Source organism: Genypterus blacodes, unplaced genomic scaffold, assembly GCF_046128005.1.
Source record: "Genypterus blacodes isolate CSIRO-AG114 ecotype Tasmania unplaced genomic scaffold, CSIRO-AGI_Gbla_v1 ptg000055l_1, whole genome shotgun sequence".
Taxonomy (NCBI): Eukaryota; Metazoa; Chordata; class Actinopteri; order Ophidiiformes; family Ophidiidae; genus Genypterus; species Genypterus blacodes.
In genome coordinates, this window is record NW_027466867.1 from 6,961,156 (window position 1) to 6,980,453 (window position 19,298).

At 46.1% G+C, this 19,298-nt stretch overlaps 2 protein-coding genes across 2 annotated transcripts; one reads left to right on the forward strand and one right to left on the reverse strand.

Moving 5' to 3' along the window:
* Positions 1 to 588: 588 nt before the first annotated feature.
* On the reverse strand, positions 589 to 14,845 carry LOC143001936 (neurabin-2-like). Its single transcript, XM_076151791.1, has 11 exons — positions 14,759 to 14,845; positions 13,011 to 14,506; positions 5,905 to 6,037; positions 4,685 to 4,805; positions 4,479 to 4,583; positions 3,085 to 3,217; positions 2,162 to 2,314; positions 1,979 to 2,032; positions 1,610 to 1,839; positions 1,409 to 1,505; positions 589 to 992 (listed from the first exon to the last, which is right to left on the reverse strand). The coding sequence occupies exons 2-11, from the start codon at positions 14,385 to 14,387 to the stop codon at positions 942 to 944; spliced, it is 2,454 nt and encodes an 817-aa protein (XP_076007906.1). The 5' UTR covers positions 14,388 to 14,506; positions 14,759 to 14,845; the 3' UTR covers positions 589 to 941.
* Positions 14,846 to 15,705: 860 nt separating this feature from the next.
* On the forward strand, positions 15,706 to 18,804 carry sgca (sarcoglycan, alpha). Its single transcript, XM_076151774.1, has 7 exons — positions 15,706 to 15,772; positions 16,590 to 16,718; positions 16,829 to 16,969; positions 17,441 to 17,639; positions 17,716 to 17,884; positions 18,011 to 18,219; positions 18,621 to 18,804. The coding sequence occupies exons 1-7, from the start codon at positions 15,706 to 15,708 to the stop codon at positions 18,802 to 18,804; spliced, it is 1,098 nt and encodes a 365-aa protein (XP_076007889.1).
* The last annotated feature ends 494 nt before the right edge of the window (positions 18,805 to 19,298 follow it).

Consider the following 19,298-nt stretch of genomic DNA (forward strand, 5'->3'; position numbering starts at 1 on the left):
ACTAATACCCAGTTACACAAATTCTCGACAACATTCATTTTTGAGGGGCGAAAGATCCAGGTTTTTTTTGTGTGGCACAGCAGTTTAGTTTGGAGGCTTTTTGGATCCTCTGGTCCTTTCCGAAGGGTCACACGTTAAGGGGTTTGAAAGTGGAGGATCGGTCGCTCGCTCGCTCACTCTGGAGTCTTTCGAGTCTGGAGTGTGAAAGGTAGGCATCAGGTGGTTCAAGGGTTAAGTGACAAGACCCCCTAGAGAGGCCGGGGGTTACTGTTTGTAAGGTTTTCCACTCTTTCCCGCTCTCCGTCCGTCCGTCCAGTCCTTGTGAAGCACCTTGTCGATGTCTTCGTCAGTGCAATCTCCTTCCAATGTACACATCGCCTCAAATATACAACCGCCCCCTCCCTCCCCCTCGACCTTATTAGTTTATATTATGTTAAATGTTATACACATTAAAAATTTATACAAACCAAATCGTTAAACCACAAGGTATCACATATGTACAAACTCAGGAAAACGTTCACGAAACTTAAGCAAAATGGGGGAGAAAGGAAGGAGTTTTTGGCAATTAAAAAAAAAAGCAACATCCTGGTCTCACAATGAGGAAGAGGAGCAAATACTGAAAAGAAAACGAAAAAAGGAAGGGGCACATCTAGAGCGTAACACAAAGTCTATCTGTGAGGGCAGATAGACTTTGCTTTTGCCAGGTATTAAATGTCAACGGAAAAGAAACGTAGTTAAAATGGTTAAAAGTGGCTGTATGCCGAAACTACGAAGCCTGAGGGACACACTCGCACACACACACACACACACACACATACAGAATGCAACCAGAAAACCAAGCTCGAGAAGAAAATACCCTGCGGTTCACTGCGAGCACGAGAACACTTATCTTTTCCTTCACCTAGTACAGTTCTGAGACACACGACGACGTATAAAGGCTCTTATAAAGGTTCAGACTTCAGCTCCTCCACCCTGCACTCCAGGTCTGCCACCTAGTGGACACAGAGGGGACAGCTCAGTCAGTCTGACAGCTCACAACCTACATTTATTATTCATCAGCTCAGTGAGTGATTCTTATTTAACAACACATTATATGGAATGGAAGCTACTTAAATGTTTATATTCTATTAAAATATATTATAGATTTCAAAATATGCTGGCACACCACAGAGTTTAAATTAAAAGAACAGTGGATGCATTTGTTCCTACAGTACACCGTTATTTATAGTAGGGATGAATTATGTGACCTTACAACAGACTAACATTATCTAATGCATTTCCTCAATTAAATAAATATTTATAATCAGATGTCAATAATCTTAATAGCCAGTAATAAAGATAGAGGGAGTTTGCTTATAGATTACATACTGTATATGATTGTATCACTGTTTGCTATTGAAGCTCTTACCTGTTCTTCCAGCTGCCCAGACTCCTCTTTGAGAATGGAGGCCTCTTCTCCGACTTGTGCACTACGCTGAGTCTCCTTCTTCAGATACTCCACCTCCCTGTGGAAGGAAGGAAGGAAGCAGATCACAGCGCTCTACTGTTTAGCCTGAATGTGACATAACTCTGAAATCTCTCTTGTGTTTGTGAGGTCAAGGTGTCTTACTTCTGCTGATACTCTTTAATCAGGCGTTTGGCTTTGCTGTACTTGCGTTCCAGGGCCTGATACTGGGCCTGCGTCTCCTTCAGGTGCTCGTCCACAGCCTGGCACAGGCTCTGGGCCTCCATCCAGTAGCCCTCCAGCTTCTCCATGCGCTCCTTGTTCTCCTGCAAGGTCTGCTCCAGCTGGGCTTTGTCCATACGCCAGCGCTGCTTATCCTGCTCGGCGTGGTGCAGCTGGAAAGTTAAGTTAAGCATCCAGTTTCAATACACGCAGGTGAAAACAAAGGACACACACCTCTGATCCCTAAAATAACACCCAGTCAGAAAGAACAGCATGGCCTGATTGTCCTCCACATATACAGTGAGTATTTACCTTTCTTTTCAGCTGCTGGATCTCCGCCTGGGTCACGGCGTGCTTTATTTGGAGCTTTAATCGGAAAGAGAGAACGAGATTACAGTTTTAAATACAGATGTTATTATTAGGCACAGTGCATCAGAAAGAGTAAGCTGTGATTACAAAGCGGGACAGTTCCAATTAGTGAGATTCGCCGCTCACCTCCTTGTATTTATGGGCCAGTTTCTCGGGGTCTGTCTCCAGGGGCGACATGTCCTCGTTCTCCGCCAGGTCGAACACCTCTATGGCACTGGGATAAGATGGACTGACCTCCTCATCTTCGTCCTCTTCCTCGTCTGTGCCGTATTCACCAGTCTACAGGGACAAAGAGAGTAGCAGGTGAAAGCAGTTGAGTTGAAACACCATATATTGATTTTGACATAAATACTGTCTGTGGAGCTGTCATTGAAAAGTGCTAACCAATATCAGTTGATTAATATGTGACTACGCTGAAATTTACGTTAAACAAATGTATTTATGGCACAGAAAATAAGAAAATAATGTGAAAAGGGCTGTGCTCTCTTAACCTGGCTGTGTTGTTGTGACAGCAAATGGACACTAGATGGTGCTAAATGCAAAACAGCAGACTTCTCAGACTTCCCTATAGTCCAACCTAAATCTTTTTAAGAACCTCCCACCATCACTCTTACATGAATGCACCAACTTCCTCTTTGTTACTACAACAAAACTCTTGTTTGTTGACAATATCACAGTGAACAAACTGATGATTAAGAGGCCAGATCGGCTGCATAGATGAGCGATTCATCGGGGAACTTTAGGACACAGAATTGGAGCCATTCTGTTTTGATAAGCTGAGCTGTGTGCAGCTTTTTGGCATGTAGTCGCATCACAAAGGGTCATTTCAGTTAAAGACAATTCTGGCAGGCATTTCGAAAATCCAAAAATGGGAAGCAAGGACACGTCCTAACACACACACACACACACACACACACAATGTCAAACAGCCTCATGTTAGACTCAAACAGATAATCATGACTAATGACAAACACATATCCCATAAAAAACCATGAATGACAACAACTGATCCTGTCATTGATCCCATCACTCTGAACATAAAGACTAACCTCCTGTTCATCCATATACTGGTTGTAGCGCTGCTCCATCATCTCCCTCTGCCACCGTTCCTGCTCCAGGGTCTGCTGGATGAGCTGGGCCACTTCGCTCTGTTCGCCCGGCTTCTCTCGCCCGATAACAAACCTGCCGTGGGACAACATCAGCAATCCAATCTCAGGTAAATTGAGACGGGGAGGGGGGCAATTGAATGGGAATCATTTTGATACACTGTATAGTAGGCAGGCAGTGTGCAGGCAGTGGCTCAGTGGGTAGTGCTTCTGCTTGGGAACCGGAGGGTAGCCGGTTCGAGCCCCTGCCGAGGTGCCCCTGAGCAAGGCTCCGAACCCTCAATTGCTCCCCCCTCTGCGAAGGGTGGTAATGTAATGTAAGTCGCTTTGGATAAAAGCGTCTGCCAAATGATCGTAATGTAATGTAATGTAGTAACAGCGAGAAATATTGTGGCTGCCTGTTAATGTCTTCCTGTTTAAAGCTGAGCAAAGACGGCCTCTAAGTAGTTGGGCTCTTCTACAATTATACATATATGGCTCCTAAATGAGGCTCTCAAATCCCTATTCAATTAAAACATGCATGAGGGAAAATACAGAGATGAATCTACAGACGGTTATTAAGCCAGCCGCTCCTTCCTTTCAATTTCCCAGGCAGTAACGGCTAATTAAATGTTTCGCAAACACACTTCCTGCCCCGGCCTATTTGTCTGGCTGACATTTTTATGAATAGGCCTGAGCTCTGGTGCTCCCCCCTCCTCCTCCCCCTCGCCTCGCCATCACTCCAGCAAGATCCATAATGCATGAGAGCTATCTTGTGCAGGTCTCTGATCGCACAACAAGTCTCACAACACTAACAATTTACCCCAATAGGACTGATCACCAAGCCCTTAATTATGAATGAGCCTGGGTGACAAAAGGGAGCACATGCAGGGGGGAGGGGGGAACATCTGTATCGCCCAGACTACAAATACATTTCTGCTATTTCTGAAGGATTCTGTTGATGCCGGCCATGTCTGCTCCTGATAACCTTGTTTGTTTTTATGTGGCTATGGAGTGGAATCTTAAGAGTCAGTGCGTTTTCCAAAAGCAGCCTTGCAACAGTGAGCGAAGGGTATAATCATGACCCCGTTTGACTGGAGATCTAAATCTACAGTCAGCGGCCATGTGAACGGGCAGGATGTGGTGGAAGTCAGTCTTGTGTAAAACCGGCTGTGGGTGTATATCTCAAGAGGAAACCGTCTCTTCAAGCCAGAACGCTGGATGTCACAGCGCAGCGATGGCGACAAGAAGTGCAACAACAAGACAGCTATGGCCATAGCTGAGATGAGTAACAATACCAAGGAATGGAACACAGCAGTAAGCAGATTTAAGGATATATCATCCTGAGATCCTCTTACTTGACGGTTCCCGAAGTGTTCCTGAGTACGGAGGCGGCAAAGTTCTGCGTGACTCCCACCAGACTCGTCCCGTCCACCTCCACGATCAGATCGTTCACCTGGATCCTGGGGGAAGAGAGACTCAGGATGTTTCACTCGCGCCACATGCGAGCACAACAACAAAATATCCAAAAGTGACTCTGCCCTTGAGATTGATCCGCACGTACCTGCCATCCCTTTGTGCCGCCCCTGCGTCTGTCACCGTCTTTACGAAGATGCCAAGCTTCTCCAGGCCCATGTCAGCGCCTGCGCCCATCCCGATGATGCTGATCCCCAAACCGTCGCCATCTGAAGGGAGCGGAGAAAACCAAAGAATGATACATAACGTTAATATAATGCATAGTCACTCAGGGCGATGTCTTGACTACATAGCGATAATCGATCATTTGTGTCAGAGGAGAAGCCGGATACGCAGGATATCCAGTATGGAGTGCTGTGACTGCCCTCTGTTGTAAATTTGGACATGTGCGACTGGATTCCGTCAGTGTCTGACCCACATAAAGCTGTAACACACATTCAGAGATTCCATCTGTCCTTAAATGTTTAAGACATTATATCATAAACGACCAAAATAACAACATTCTTATAATTTACGTGATAAGAGTAAATCTCAATACTCTCCAGGATTTAATCAGATGGCCAATTTATTAATTCATTTCTTTTTTAGCCATCTGGGGACGATTGTGTCATACTTGCAAATTTTCACACGTCCCAAAGTCAGCATGCAGGGCCGGAATCTTTTCACACTTAACTCCTTTGTGGATATGTAGAGGTGAGGGTGACTGAATTATGGGACAATTAATTCATGAGCGAAATTCTTCATGTTTTTAGTTGTAGTTCTTGAACCAAACTCAAAATTTTGTTTCATCCAGCCTTCTAAACAAAAGCAGCATGTTATACAATTCTGTTCATTGGCAAACGCCAGCTCAGCTATTTGAAGGTCCAAATGACTCCCATTCCAACAAATTGTAAACCATATTGGCAGAAATCACAATTCCACATCACTTATCCAAAACATGTCCACACATGGCATCCTGCCCAACATCCCCTGTATACATATCTATAAATAGACTACTATAAATATATTAATGCACCATAATGTTGAAGGGATGTTGGAAATATGGCTCAGTGGGGAAGGATGGAAGGAAAACCTGTATCAGTGCACTTTATTAGCCTTGTAGGGAGCTGAAAGGACTTTTATACATGAAATAAATCCAGCTAAGCAGTGAGCTCACACACGCAAACACTTTGAAGTACTTTTTGGTGCGTCTCGTGTTTCATATTGAACCACAGATCGAGAGTCATTTCCAAAACATGATCACACTAAAGTCCTCTGAGCACGGCTTTGTTATGATTTGGTTTTGTGTGACTTTACAGTGTCCGGCACCTTTCTCCAGCTCCACGGGGAACAGGTCCAGCCTCTCCACCCTCTTCTCCAGCTCGTACTCCGCCGACGCCGCCATGGGGTCCACGTCTTCGTTGCGCCTGTCATAGTCCTCGTTGGGATAAGTGGCGAACACCTGAAGGGCGGAAACGCAACAGACATTGGATCAAACTGGAGAGGTCAGTTCATTTCAAGTACTGTCTCTTTAAAAAGAAGCGGAAAAGCCCGGTCTGTGCTGATTGGCCGACCTGCCACACTGTTCAGTTTATACATGAGCCCTTTAAAATTCAATCCACTTTCCCTCACTTTGGTTTTAAGAACAGATCAGTGGATCATCTCAGTGACATGTTTGTGTTACACACACACTTAAAATTCCGCTTATCTCACCGGCCAATCAGAGGTTTTGCAGATGCATATACAGCATACGAGTACACTAATAAGTGACCAGGAGTGTTTATGTGGACATAATGTAATTCACATTTATCAAACACTTCTTCTGAGAAGTTTCCTCCAAGCTGCGTCATTTCACGGAGGTCAATGTATACAAAACACTGTGGGAAACAAATAAATCACAACAATTGGAGAGGCCCAGTCTCAGGGCTCAGACTTTGCCTATTCGCTTTGGATCCAACAGGGCGACAGTTTACATAAGCACCTCCAGCATGCTAATGGAGGACTGCTGCAGCTGCCACCGCTCTCTGAGCCTTACACACACACACACACACACACACACAAACAGACACACACACAGAGAGTAAGCTGAATCTTTAAAAGCCTCACTTCAGTCGTCTTCCAAGGTGATTATGCATGCACCACCTGACATGCTCCACTAGCCGCACTGTTTCAGAATCAGAGCTGGACCTTCTCCTCTCTCACACACAGACATGCGCACACACTCTCTCTCTCTCTCTCTCTCTCTCTCTCTCTCTCTCTCTCTCTCATTAATGCTATTTAATTTGAGTTTATTCAGAGCATCTCTCACCTATCCGCGTCACCTCCCCCCTCCCACGTTGCCCTGGCCTGGTCTCCCTGGCAACCCCCGCAGTGACGTGCGCTTGTCAAGTTTTGACAGTGCCTTTGAACGCGAGCAGCCCCCTCCCCTGGCAGATTTATTCAGTATCATTGTATTTTCACGCGTCGCCGAACGCCGTACAAGCTTGCGCTCCAGCTTTTTTAAGCCTTCATCAGCCACAGGAAGTGAAGGGTTTGGAAACTGAGCCGACCCACGGGAGGAAATCCCCTTACTCATCAATGTCCAGAAGCACATTAATTATGGATGCAGCACTTAATATAACGTTACATCAGAGAATCATTTACTCACAGCTTCTTTTGGCCCTCATCAGGGTGCTAAACATGACACACTTGACTGGTATTCACACACACGTCGACTGCGCTGCTTCCACTTCTGACTGATGAGGTTCCAAACCAAACTCAAAGCTAACCCGGCAGAGGCCATGCTGCGGTTTATGCTGACTGAAATCCCAACAAATCCCAACAAATGAGGGCAACAGAAAAAAGATTACTGTACATTCAATTAACTGAGACCGTATGGAATGAATGAAAACGGCTATTTTACTTGCTTCTTGCTTGCGAATCACTATTTCTCTTTTTTGGGCCTTATATTTTTTTATTGAAAACAGCACTTGAGGACATAACAATGAGCATGTGGTTAAAGAACCTTTTGGACAACAATAATAATAAGTAATATGTAGTTGTACAAATGAAAATGCGTGAAAATGGAAAGAAAGCGACGGAAAGAAACGTAAGCCAGCCACAATCATTGTTTCACAATCTCCTGCCTTTGGGGACTACTAAAGAATTAGAGCATAACACTGTTATATTTTATCTTTCTGATACTTTAATATCTGTTTTGAAATACTTCCAAAAATTAACGGATTTCTCACAGTATATGATTGGCTCTGCTGAGTGTGTTAACAGGCAGCAGGTGTGTCCAATTAAGCCAACGAGCTGCTGATTGAGAACCACACCTTTAGCATGTGTTTGTTGTGTGTACATAGAGTGAAGCGTTCGCTCGGCCCCCACGGGCGACAAAAGGGTTGAGATGTGGGGACAAGCAATGCAAAAGTGTTAGTGAACTGCTAGAAGAAGAAATGTTGGAGCAGTTTAGCTTTTTTTATGGGGAAATAAAGAGATTACAGCACAGTTTCAGTTCAAATCTAGAATGAAAGTGAATGTTACAAACGGGGATCTAATGGCTTTTTGTTTGGTTTAACCTTTGTTTTTAGATGGATTAGCAGAAAAATATGGGTTAAAACCACATAAAAATACGCATTTTGCATCCTATGGTGACCAAGTGAAGAGTGCAGCACAAGCCGGCCCGCCCCACTGTGACGCTTTAACACGCCGCTGCTTCGCTCCTCCTTGCGTTTAAGGATCAAGAGGCCACACAGCTGGTGGCGGACGCGTGGCCTCGTTTTTCTGTTGGGTTTTTTCTTTACACCCACAACACGGCAGAAGAAGATGAAACAAAGGCTTCGGCCGCGTCACACGGCATTGGCGAAATTAGAAAAAAAAGCAGCCCGGGGTCACATGCATGTCCTGACCTGCAGGCAAAGGGGGGGAGCGAGAGAGCGAGGAAGGGGGGGTGGAATTAACACTTTGAGATCTGCCCCCCTCCTGCTGTGTGGGCGTATATGGACAAGTCGTCGAACTCTTTGAACGGCGGAGGAAGTGAGCAGTCGGTGCGAGAGAGACACGCGACTTTCCCCCCCTTTGGAGACAAACATTGGGATTAAGGCAGGGAGGGGTGGGGGTGGAGGGGTGCTGGAGGAGGATGCTGTTCCAGTTGTGGCAGATAGTAGGTCAGAGTAGCTAACAGATGGCCAGGAAACTCCCTTCCTCCCCCTCCCCTCCCTTCCCTCCACCACCAGCCGCCTGGGATGTCCTACAAAAGCTCAGTGGGCAGCAATCTACAGTCACTCGCCCCCCAGCTTTGTGTCCGCACACATCTCTCGCTTGGGATTGTTAAATGTATTAAACGCAGCCGGCGAGTGTCGAGCCGGCGTTTTTTACAATGCCTTTGCCGTGACAGAGGGGACGGCGAAATGATAGAGCTGCTCTGGATTGTGGTTCCATCTTGAACGGCCCTCTGGCTCGGCTATGATTGGGTGAAACAGTGTGGTGGTAAAGGGGTATAACTAGAGACTCTCTACTACACCCACACACACACACAGAGCCCACAGCAGCTGTGCAGACATGCTACTGTGTTCCTTTCCTTCTTCGCTGTCCAAAAACATGTCTAATTTTGGATCCAGCCAATCGGATGTGTGGAGGCGGCGCCTTTTGGTTTTTCACAGCACAAATAGTGTGTTTCCATACCGTCTCTCCATATGTGCGTCCAACTTTCCATTATTCTCAGGGCTCCTGCTCGTCTTTCTGTTATTTCAACAGAGGATTTCGGGCATAGGAATTTGTTCCAACTTGACTGCTAGTCTCTATTTTTAAGCAAGTTGTCCCCTGAACAGTGAAATCTGTCAAAGAATGGATCGTACAGTGTGTGTCCCTTGATAGAAGCACATTTACTGCTATTATGTGCATCCATTTTGTGTCATCTTGACATCTAATCCTCCATATTTCAGAGGGAAACAGGCCGATAAAGGGCATTTCAAGTCCAGTCAACTTTAACTTCATTCCTATAGCCCTACAATGTCTCAAAGGGCTTTACATCAGGAAAAACTCCTGAGAAAACCTTGAATGTATAAGGAAAAAAAGAGGAAACCTCTGGAGAGGCAATTTCAAGAGAGATTCCTCCTCCAGGAACTGCCAGGTGTGCAATAGGAATTTCCAGTGGCATTATATCAAAGTACATTCACGTATGCAAAGCAGTAAACACAAACACTCATGCAGTAGGAAATAGCGTGCATGGCAGAGACAAGGGAAAGAGAGAGAAAAAGCGATTAAGAGAATGATAAAGCACAATAGAGTGCAGTCCTATTATTGAGTCTCTCTCGTGGAACAGCAGTTCATGCAGGTAGTTGGGGGAGCAGGTATGAGAAAAATGACAGAAGGAGGTGGCGGGGAGGGATCTGCCATGGAGGAGAAGATGGGAGAGGGGAAAGGGGGTTTGCGTAGAGGGGAAGGGGGGGGTAAGCATATGGCAGAGGGATCCACAGAGCCCTGCAAGTGGACACACGCGGCGTCCCTCTGAGCGAGGAACCGTCTAATGGCGAGACAGCTCAGGAGCCACGGAGCTGGAGAATAGCTGACCTGTGGCCAAAGAAATGCTCACAGGAGATTAAAGACGGTGTAGAGTCCAATAAATCAATTTCTTTTAAATCCTCCTAAAATCAGATATTCCACTCCCAAATGTGGAGCAATAAGGCAGAGAAGAGAGCCATGGTCCTTGCTGCTGCAGTCCCGGTCTTACTGGTCTTCCCCGGCTAGTAAAATGGCAACTTTGTCATAGTAACAGTTGCGTGGCGCCAGAGCATGTCTATTTTGGCAGACAGGCCTTGGTCAGCAGTCATTTGGGCTTCGTGCTGACCCTGGGGAGACAACTTGGCAGCATGAGAACAAGGCCAAAACTACTCTATGTGGAGGGATACGGCGCCTGAAGACGTCAGTAAAGCATCAGCTATCATTGAAAGCGGCGTGAAGCTTTATTTAGCTCGGGTCGAGAAGATGGCAGGTTCGAACGGGACAAAACAGCACTCAGACGCGATGAGTGAGATGTTACTTAACCAAAGGGGGGGGCGTTGGGCTCGTCACTGTAACCTGAGCCGGTGGGCAAATCACGTAAATGCCTCAACCGAAACCCACCCACACACACACACACACACACCCATCACCACTGCAGGGTTGAGAAGTGGGGCAGAGTGACCTTGCTGATAATCTGTCTGCTCTCTCCCGTCCCGCCTCTCTGTGACTAATGCGCCGCGTGAAATACTGCAGGCCTCGCCAACTCCAGGTAATAGACAGTTTCGGGATACCTTGACATATGATGATGCATCACCTTTCCCCCTGCATAATCGCTCATCGGCCAACCTGAGCCACGACACACAAACCAACACAAAGATTATGCTGCGTGTGACATTATTCTACAGTTTGTGGTTTGCATCCTTGAAAAACGGCTTCTGTTTCAATATCCCAAAATGAGTGCGGTCATTGTTTGTATTAATGCTACGGTGCAGAGGGAAAATCATACTTGTTCTTTGACTCAGCTAGCAGCAGTGCTGTTAAGAGTTGCGTAGGCAGCGAAACACCCCGTGAGAAAGCCTGAGCGGCGAGGAGGAGGAGAATGAAAGTATATGAGGAGGCTGAGAGATGAGAGAGAGAGAGAGAGAGAGAGCCAGGTGACTGTGAAGCATAAACAAATTAATCGGATTACGCTTCTGGGTTTGGAGGGAACGGCACAAACCCAGCAGAGATTATGTGGCACTGCAGTGATGACTCTATTTTTTGGAGGGAAAGCATAAAATACTGTGTGCACAGAGATGAAATGACATCAGACGGAATCAAAACAAACAGATAAATAAAGACATGAGAGGCAGTTTCCTGTGCTCTATGAAGAAGAGGAGGAGGAGGAGGAGGCACTAGAAAGCGAGGCAAGTCTGCGACGATCACAATGCTGCTATTTTTACTAGCAGTAGGAGACTGATGAGAGAGAGAGGGAGAGAGGAAGAGAGAGAGAGAAGTGAGAGAAATAGTGTCAGGAGGCGCAAACAAAGCAGCTAGTGTGAAATCTACCCCAAGCAGCAAAGTGCGAGAGAGCGAGTGAGGGAGGGAGGGAGAGAGAGAGAGAGAGAAGGAGAGAGTGACTGTAAGAGGGGGCACAAAGAAAGAGCCATGCGCCCAGACATCAAAACCGCCATCGCCGCAAAACAAGCCTTAATTGTGGCTAAGAGCTGAATTATTACACACGGGGGAAAATATGCACCCAAGAAAAAAGAAGGCCCCAGATACTGCACTTCCTGTTTGGGAGAGAAACTCGGCGACACAGCGACTTAAAAAGGCAGCCGGTTGTACAGTTGCGTGACATTTGAGCTACGTAATGACGTCCCTGCAGTTTGACCTCGCTTGCTTCCCCCCCCTTTACTCTCATCCACCCCTGCATCAATCTCCATAACAAAGAACACACTGATACAGTGTGAAGGACCGTGCAGACGGGGTGTGTGTGTGTGTGTATGTGTGTATGTGCGCAAGGCGGGGGGTCATTCTCGGAAAAATCGCTGCAGGGTCACAACCGAACGCTGGTTTTTGTCAAGGCCCACGAGTTGTGACGCGTTCATCACACTGTGCTGAGACTGTTGTGTCCAGATACAGACTTGCAAGGACACAATAATAATAATATAATAATAAAAACTACAATAATCCTCTGTGCTGCATTATCACCACGTGTGTGTGTGTGTGTGCGGCTTTGTCTCGAGGCGAGGGAGAGTAACTTTTGGAGTAGACTAGTCATGATGCCTCAGTCTCATGGATCCGCAGAGGGACTGATGCTTGTCTCCGGATCACTGCACTCCATCCAGACACTTGATATCAACTCTTCCTCACCCTCCCTCCCTCTCTTTCTCTCTCCCTCCACAACACATAAAAACATCCTATGCCTCGTCTGAACACGCATACGACAACCTAACACCCGCCACACCGACCACTGACCTTTCATTGGCCAGAGCAAAGTATTCACATTTCAAGTAGCGGAACACGGCACTAATTACCCAGACTGCTTTGTTCCTCAACCCCCAACACTTATTTTACAGAGATGAGCTCCTTGTAAGCTTTACGTGTAAAACGCAGGCCCCATCCTTGAGCAGCTGGATGCAGGGGAGGGGAGGGGAGGGAGGGTAGGAGGGATGGAGGGATGGAGGGCGGTGGCGGCGGGTAGTGGCGGCTAACAAATTCCTGTGCTGAAACAGGGTAAAATCAAATTGTAGTCAGCATCACAGAAACCCGCAGAAACAGACGCAGCACACAGAAACAGCTGACACCGACTGTTATGATGAAGGTCAGGTGTACACACACACACACACACACACACACACACACACACACACAGGCATACACAAATGCAGATGTCCAAAGCGCAATTGCACATTAGATGCAATTGCAATTACAACTCACTCCAAATGAACACCTCTGATTTTCCTCACCTTGATGGCCTCGTCACTGAAGCGGATCTTCCTAGAAGGAGGCGGGTCCTCCTCAGTGGGCAACCCAGCAATCTCCACACAGCTGGACTCGGGCTCATAGCTGTCATCCTCCTCCTCCTCTTCTTCCTCTTCCTCCTCCTCCTCCTCATCCACCTGGCTCCCTCCAAAATCCTCCCCCACCGCGCTGTAGGCGCTGATATCCACAGATTCGCGCCCCGACTGATCATCTTTCCCAGTCCTCTCCTCCTCCTCCAGATCCTTAGCGGCGCCCACCGCCCCACGGTGCCTCCCGGGGCCTTTTGGGGAGCTTTTGTGTGCCTGCCCTTCTCCATTCTCCACTGACATGTAGCTGTCATCTTGCAGTGTTGTGCTGTTTGCCCCCTTCTCCATGCAGAATCCCACAGGCTGGACCTCAACTTTGGCCTCCACGCCTGCATTAGAAACAGACTTCTCCCTCTGTTCTTTTGGTTCTATTATAATACCGGAAAGTTCAGTGTCAATCTGGCCTCCATTGAGACTCTCAGATGAAGAAGAAGTCCCCTTCGACCTGGGGACCCTTGGGGTCCCCTCTTGGTCCCTCTGATGGGCCACATCCTCCTTGTAGCCAGCTGGAAATGCCCGAACCCTCTTGGAGATAATTTTAGAGTTCAACACCCCGACCTTAGCGCTGACCCCCCGGGAAGGGAGCGGTGGTGTTGAGGAGAGGCGATGGAGGTTGTTTCTGAGCTCCGCCGCCCGTTCGAACACGGCGCTGAGCTGGCTAACCGTCGGGGACACGGCTTCGCTGGTGTCCAGGCTGTCTAGGGACTCTGTGCTGCCGTTAAAGCGAGCCACATCCAGCCTGCCCTCCTGGAAGCCCGGGGCCTTGTCTGTCTTCAGCAGGACCCTGGTGGTTGCCAGTTTCTCCTGCTGCCTTTCTTGCTGCTGCTCGAAGATGCGCCGGGTCTCCTGCAGCTTGGAGTAGCTGGGCGACGAGGCCCTCGGGTGCCCGTTCTCCGATTTGGTGTCGAACTTACTGACGCGCTCGGACACCGTGGATCCGAGCTTGAGCAGCGCGCTGTGGTCCACGTTTTCGTTCAGGCTCCCGGCTCTGGGGAGGGACAGGCGCACCGATTTGTCCGCGTTTTCGTCTCCATCCTCGACCTCGCCATCCGCTGGGAGCGTGGTCTGCATCTGCTGGAACATGTTCTTGATACGGTGCACGTTGGAGCCGTACCTGCGCCCCCGGGGGCCCTCCTGCATGTCTCCGTTGGCAGTATTGTCTTTGACGGGCTTCAGGGCCTGCATCCCCGCCTCGTACGCGTTCCGGTGCGGGGACGGGCTCCTGAGCGTAGAGCCAGAGCCGGTGCTCTTAGATGTGGATTCGGTCTTCATCATGGTCAGTCAAGCGTCGCGACGGATGCTCAGCGACGGCATGTCTCCTTTCTCAACTCCCACTTTGTGTGCGTAAATCGGCTCGTATCCAGCAGCGGCGGATCGCGGCGGCGGCGTCCAGACTAGAAGAGCAGATGGGGAGAAACAAAAACAACAGATCGCTTTATAGGCCGCCTGCATCCGCTGCAATTCTCCTCCAATGCAACGAGAGAAAGTGAGCACGATGCATCTGTCATTAGCTCGCTTGCGGTTACGATGCAAATCTAACCCCCAGTGAAGGAAATGATTACATCAGACATCAAATATCAGCAGAGGAAACTAGAACAATGAGTAATGAGCCAAGGATTTAAGGCAACTGGCAACAGATTGCTTACGTTTAATCCCTTTTTACAGGCAGCATCATTTTGATCTCTTCATTCTGTGAGCTGCAGATTTCTGGTCCTCCTGCTCTCCTACAGGCTGTGTGCTGCATGGAGGAGGGGGCTGCCGGGTCATAGTGCCTGTCGTGTGACCGTACGCCATGAGAAATTATGACGATGAGCTCAACACATGACAGTAACCACGATTTAACCAAGAGAAGAGATTTCATTTGTAATACACAATGATTCTCTTTGTTAGATTGCTGTCAAATTCTTCGAATCGAATCACCATCCCACAGATTAGCACCCAAACATCCGGATAACAGTGATTGTCTGTGATGTCCAGCAAAACAAATAAATAAATAGATGAATTATTCATTATCAGTCCACTCTGGAGGTCAGAGTATTCATGTATTAGTTTTCCCTTTTTGTAATCATTAAATTATTTCATCTAGTACTTGTTTTGATTAAGTTACATTACTGAAATTATCAGATGTTTTTGTATTTGAGTTGTATGCAATTATTATTTATGTGTACTGTTATCATTTAAAATATTGTTTAGGGTTAGTTATTTTTCAACACATTCCTAATAAATATGTAATTGTTTAAAAGTAAAAATAAGGATTGGACCAGGTTTTACTGCCTCCCTCATCCAAACTATAAATATATAACTACTTATATGAGGGATTCTTTGGGTTAAATTACAAGTACTGTGTGTGGTCTAATGTGGGCCAGTTGGTCCCTGACGTGTGTGTGTCCCTTGAGGGAAATGGACAGTGTCTCTACTAGATCAGACCATTTGGTAACGTCAAACGACTAGCAGTAGGACCCAGTGAAACGCAGGTCGCGTCAAACCTCTGGTCACACATCCGTTATTTGCAGGCTGCACTGTGGCTTCCTGCACTTTGCGTCCGCCGATGCAGATATTATCCTGCAGATATTAAACATTATCACTGAGCACGATGAAGGCGCTGCTTTCTCTGCAGACTCTGACTCACTACCTGTTCCCTCCTGTATTTAGTTTCATAAGTGAGGAAGATTTGTTTGTAAGATTAAAACAAATCCAGACATGAAGTTCTTCAATTATTTACACGCGTGTACATAAGGGTGACGCTTTAAGCATAAACCTCAACCTTAAAACCGTAAATAAGATTTGATTTAAGACAGAAAAGCTTGAGGCGACGTCAAACAGGATGTATATCACTTTCAGTAGAACAGTGGCGCCACCTAGCGGTCTTTAGTGTGTATGTCCAACACGGCAAAATCTGATTTTATTCTGAGCACTTTTAATATCTAGATATTTCATTTGTGCCTTATCTATGTAACTATCTATCTTGTTATTTATTGCACACACACACACACACACACACACACACACACACACACACACACACACACACACACACACACACACACACACACACACACATCCGGATGTTATTAGGTGTGCAGGGGGGTAAATATAGCACTGAGGGGGCTTTGGCTGCGACCAAGCCCTCTCTCCGCTTGTCTCTGTCAATCACAGGCCAAAACAAAATGGCAGGCTGTGGGAGCTGGCTCTTCTTTCTGACAGGCAAGTTTATTCCTTCATTTTCAAACTTAATTCATCACAAAAAATCAGTGGACCTTGATCCTATTTTAGTATCAATTCTGGGCTTCTTGCCATAAACGATCTAATCCTGTTCTAAATTGTCAAAGAAAGCAGGAGTGACTAACAACAACTTCAGACTTTGTTGTCATATTCTAAAGTCAAGGTTAGATCTTATTCCACTGAGTCTACATGTTTGTTTGATTATTTTACATAATTCCGCTGAAACATTGGTTATTGTGCTTGCTTTCCACACAGTTTATGCTGTAGGACTATGTGGGGCCAATGCAGAGATCAAATTCAGCATTCCTGTGGGGAAGTTATTCACATATGAGCTGATGAGAGAGACCTTCCAGAATGACTTTGAACCATTGTCAAAACTCTACGGTAAGAACCCAAGTCATATAAACCTGATCATATCCGTATACATGGATACAGATACAGATTTCTCATTGTGTTTGTGTTTCTCTCTCCATCTTGCTTTGAATGTTGTATAGCTGGGCGTTTGTATGATGACCCCATGCTTTTTAAGTGCAACCTGCAGAATTTCCCAGACCTGCCAGAGTGGCTCCGTTTCACCCAAAGGCACCCGTATGATAATGGCTTCCTCTATGGCACACCGCCGTCCCCGGGAAAAAGTATTATCGAGGTACACAGTTACTTCTTTACACTAGTATTGACACATATATGATAAAATATCAGACAATCCCTTCTCTTCGGGTTGAATCATAGGAAATGTGGGAAAGGGGGGCTGATTGGAAGTAAAAACTAATTTGTGTTATAGCCATAATGATCCAAGCCAACATCGCAAAGCAACACTGTATGAGTCTGATGTTGGACTCGGATTGCTCTTTAATGTGTTCTGTCACTCAGCCTAAGCATAAATAATGCAAAATAAACTCACAACTTCTCTCTAACAGATTTATGCCATTAATAAACGGAGCTATGAAACAGCCAGACACCTCCTCATAATCAAAGTCATCCCTGGTATGCATAAATTAAGTCCTATCATAAATACATAGCGCACAATACGATGGCATTATTGCTGTAATAAACGTTACGTCCACCTCCTATTAAATCACTGCTGTCACTGGTTTTTGCTCCTGCAGAGTCCATTGTGCCCTATCAAGCTGAGTTCTTCATCAAGCTGAGGGAGATTGAAAAGGTGCTGCCCTCTCCTGTTCAGGATGAGATAAAGCAGGACTTGCAGAAGCTGTGGGACACCGAGGCCTTGGAAATTATCAATATCACTAATGCCCTGGACCGTGGCGGCAGGGTGCCCCTTCCTCTTGCAGGACACTATGAAGGGTAAACTAGATTCGCCATCCTTACAATCCATAAGCTTGGAAACACTTAATAACAATATAAATCTGATTTGTCTTAGAGTGTACGTGAAGGTGGGGTCGGAGCAGTATTTCTCCGACTGTCTTCTGAGGGTGATGACATCAGCGCATGAGAAGCAGTGCAAGGTGGGGGCCAAAATGAAACCCCCTGGTGGTTGTAACTTCTGCAGCATTCCCAGCAACTGTGTCACCTGGTGCGAGACTGAGCTGGTGAGGACACGCAAGAGCTTGGGCACTTGCTGAAAATAAATGTTAACAATAACATCGGTTGCATGTCTAATATAAAATCAAGTAATTGAACACAGAAAATGTTACGTGTTGTCTTCGCCCCTGTAGTTTGATCTGACTAAGCGTGGGCCGGCTCCTCCTGCTCCCGCCGTCGGTTCTGGGATTCTGGAGGACGGAGGAGACTTCGACCCTCCAGAGTCTCCTCCAAGCAGAGACTATTTTCCAGACTACATTGTGACAGTGATTGTGCCCCTGATCCTGGCTGTCATTCTGTGTATCCTGCTGGCCTACATCATGTTTGGCAGACGGGAAGGAGTGTATGTATCTGCACTATAGTTCACTCAAGTACTATAGTGTCTTGTACATATGTGCAGAGTTTTCGAAAATTGTAGGATTGACTTCAGTGTAGAGGAACAACTGACCATATATCCAATTTTTGGGATTTAGTTTTATTATTTCACTGGTACTAATGTATTTCCTTTTCCTTTTTCACAGTGACAAAAGAAATGCAAAGACAAATCAGTAAGTCCAGCAGCTGCTCACCTTCCTCTTCACACACTGTTGGTGATGTAATGAGTCACATGTCAATATCAAAACTTTATCATCTGACCACTTGAACATAAAACATTGCAACCAAGGGGGAACCAATCACACTGAATTCTGGAGATTCCACCTGTGGCAAAAGCAAACAGCATTTGTGATTTTGTCCTTTCTCCAGAATTCAGCTGTACCACCACCACACTATTCTTGGGAATGGTGATGAGCTGAGGAGCATGGCTGGAAGCCGAGCAGCGCCTCCACCTATGTCCACTCTGCCCATGTTCAATTACCGGACTGGTGAGACAGCGCCACCAATGCAGTCTGACAGCCCCAGAATCCCTCTGATTATGGCCCAGCAGTAAGCCTTCACATTTCTTTATTTTATTTATTTAAATTCAATTATTTCTTAATTATGGTAAAAAAAAAAAAAAAAAAGTTTAATTAATTAAGAAGATATATAGTTTTTAAATGTTAATTGTATTTATTTTCACAGTGATCCTCACAGTGACACACTGCCCAGGTAAAGCTTCAACCTGGAACATTGTGGTCAAAATGTGGATTTAATGTGGATAGAATACCGCATACTCATAATATTACGTCTTTTCTTGCAGGAAGTAAGAACATGGATGGATAAACCTACAGGCTGAGCGTCAAATTTATTTCTCTCTGTTTCAATAATTTGCTGTGGGTGTTTTCTTGTTTTGTTCCTTCTTTATGTTCAATTAATCTCACAATAACTGCTTTTTTGAATGTGACTTAACACTGCAGTGTATGATTTCCTGTATTTCCACTATCTTTCTTTACCAATAAAAAAAAATCAAAAGCTCCATTCATAATTGTTGTGTACATCAATAAA

What these genes read in the sequence shown, in the direction of transcription:
- LOC143001936 (XM_076151791.1), bottom strand. Translation starts at nt 14,387, where the DNA reads ATGATGAAGACCGAATCCACATCTAAGAGCACCGGCTCTGGCTCTACG. An exon ending in CCCCGTGGAGCTGGAGAAAG is followed by an intron (nt 4,806 to 5,904) that starts GTGCCGGACACT and finishes CGCTCCCTTCAG; the next exon opens with ATGGCGACGGTTTGGGGATC. An exon ending in TCCAGCAGCTGAAAAGAAAG is followed by an intron (nt 1,840 to 1,978) that starts GTAAATACTCAC and finishes TTAACTTTCCAG; the next exon opens with CTGCACCACGCCGAGCAGGA.
- sgca (XM_076151774.1), top strand. Translation starts at nt 15,706, where the DNA reads ATGAAGGCGCTGCTTTCTCTGCAGACTCTGACTCACTACCTGTTCCCT. An exon ending in ACCGCCGTCCCCGGGAAAAA is followed by an intron (nt 16,970 to 17,440) that starts GTATTATCGAGG and finishes TTGCTCCTGCAG; the next exon opens with AGTCCATTGTGCCCTATCAA. An exon ending in TTTGGCAGACGGGAAGGAGT is followed by an intron (nt 18,220 to 18,620) that starts GTATGTATCTGC and finishes TCCTTTCTCCAG; the next exon opens with AATTCAGCTGTACCACCACC.